The 2,028-nt window shown below is 43.3% G+C and overlaps 1 protein-coding gene across 1 annotated transcript; it reads right to left on the reverse strand.

The window, feature by feature from the left end:
- Nucleotides 1-693: 693 nt before the first annotated feature.
- On the reverse strand, nucleotides 694-1,764 carry LOC104520469 (G-protein coupled receptor 12). The gene has a single exon (XM_010162168.2). It carries the CDS (start codon nucleotides 1,696-1,698, stop codon nucleotides 694-696), a length of 1,005 nt encoding a protein of 334 aa, XP_010160470.1. The 5' UTR covers nucleotides 1,699-1,764.
- Between the last annotated feature and the right edge of the window lie 264 nt (nucleotides 1,765-2,028).

The raw sequence follows: 2,028 nt of genomic DNA on the forward strand, positions 1-2,028 counted from the left end.
GGCTGACTTTTGAAAAGGAAGGCAAAGCGTATCTTCTGTTTTAACATTCAGACAGAACTCAGGAGAGAACAGGTAACCCTTTAAAGCAATTATCAAGCTAATTCATGCTGAGATGTAAAATAAAAAGCTCCACAAGTACTTCCTCCCTTAGAGCAAATTTGTTGCACTGACATTATTACAATAATTACCATATAAATCAGTACAATTGGCCATTATTTTGAAGAGTATTCTAATGATATACAAATGGGGTAACAGGATTTGGTTGTTTGGGGCTTTTTTTTCCCAGTTTTAAAAAGAATGAAAGAGGGGAAAAAAATATCCTGACAACAGACTATAACATGCAGTATGACAGAACTCAATCACAGAAACGATTTCAAAGGAGGTATGCTGCTTCAATCTATTTTTAATTATCAAACTTAAGGTAAAATCATGGCAAAGCCTGGGTAATATAACAAAAGACCCTGAGCAACATTATAAATCTGTAACACTGATCATTTTGATTTTGGAAACCTCCCTTAAACCACTGGATTCATTTGGGTCACTGGGGTTTTCTGTTTACAAGAAGGTCAGTGCATCCTGTGGTTTTTATATGAACCCATCACACACCATTTAATGAAATGCATCTAAACCAAAGACAGTGTTGCAAGAATGTCTGGAAAGTGACACGTTAAGGAGCGTCCTCCTAGCTGCCAATCAGACATCACTGGGTGATCTTGCCCTCTGAGACAGGTTAGAAGGAATACAGCCACAACAGATGAGCCAAAGTGCTTTCTGTATCTCCTGGTTTCTAAAAGCATATATTACAGGATTGATGATGGAATTGTAGGTAGCTGGCAGGAGGGTGGCATAGGTGTATATAGAAGGATAGGTGTAATCTGCTATTAAAGAATAGAGTGTAAAAGGCATCCAGCAAGCAGCAAAAGTCCCCAAAATAATGGCCAGAGTAGACACTCCTTTTCGGGTGGTCACATAGTGGGAAGTGGCCAGGAAATGGTGTTGCAAGGCAATCTGATGGGCATGGCGCATCACGATTTTACAGATTTGAATGTAGAGCTGCAGCATGAGGGCAAACATAAGCAAGAAAGAGACCGAAAGGACAGCTGCATTATTTTTAGTGAGTGGTCTGATAACACTGCAGGTGGATTCATCTCTGAGGCAGTTCCAGCCCATTACAGGCAGCAGTCCAATACAGATAGATGCTCCCCAGAGCAGTATGAGCATGACATAGGTAAAAGTGACAGTCCTCTCTGAATTGTAAGTCAAAGCGTAATACAGGGAGAGGTAACGATCAACAGTAATAGCCAGCAAGCTGCTGACAGATGCTGAGAAAGAGGCAACAATCAGTCCAATCGTAACCAGCTTCGTAGCTTCTGATTGCAGAAGGTATGCAAAAACGAAATTGATGATCAATCCAATGCCCGCCAAGAGATCTGCCAGCGCCAGGCTGCCTATCAGGAGGAACATAGGGGCACGAAGACTGGGATTATGGAAAATGATAAGAACCACAATGGCATTTTCACAGGAGATAAGGGTCCCTGAAGTACACAAGACAATGTCCCAGGGGTTTACCAAAAGCTCTGGCTCTGGGTCTACGACAGGAACCAGGGAGGAGCCTGCGGCTGAGGCATTTTCGGTAGAGCTGGCTTCTACATGATCCTGAGGCAGCCAGCTCAAATTAACCTTCAGATCTTCATTCATTTTAACCCCTGTCTTCTTCAATGGAAAGACATTTATTTTAATGTTCAGACACAGCACTGGATACAGCACCCCCAGAGCATGCAACGCCCTAGACGGTGACACCAACCTAATGTGCAGGCAGGCACTTGTTACATAAATATGAGCAAAAAACACCACCCCCAAAACAAAAAACTCCCAAAAAACCGAGGGGAAAAAATGCTTAAAACTGCCCGAGATTCTGTGCCAAGGGACTGACACAGGGAGGCTGAGGGATTCTAACGGCAATTCCCCTCACCTGCATAGGGAAGAGGGAACAGTCACGGGAGGGAGCCCATGAAACAGCTGACACCC

Source organism: Antrostomus carolinensis, unplaced genomic scaffold (assembly GCF_000700745.2).
Source record: "Antrostomus carolinensis isolate BGI_N321 unplaced genomic scaffold, ASM70074v2 scaffold10052, whole genome shotgun sequence".
Lineage (NCBI taxonomy): Eukaryota > Metazoa > Chordata > Aves > Caprimulgiformes > Caprimulgidae > Antrostomus > Antrostomus carolinensis.

Excerpts from the sequence above, each read along its gene's own strand:
- LOC104520469 (XM_010162168.2), bottom strand. The coding sequence starts at position 1,698 with ATGAATGAAGATCTGAAGGTTAATTTGAGCTGGCTGCCTCAGGATCAT.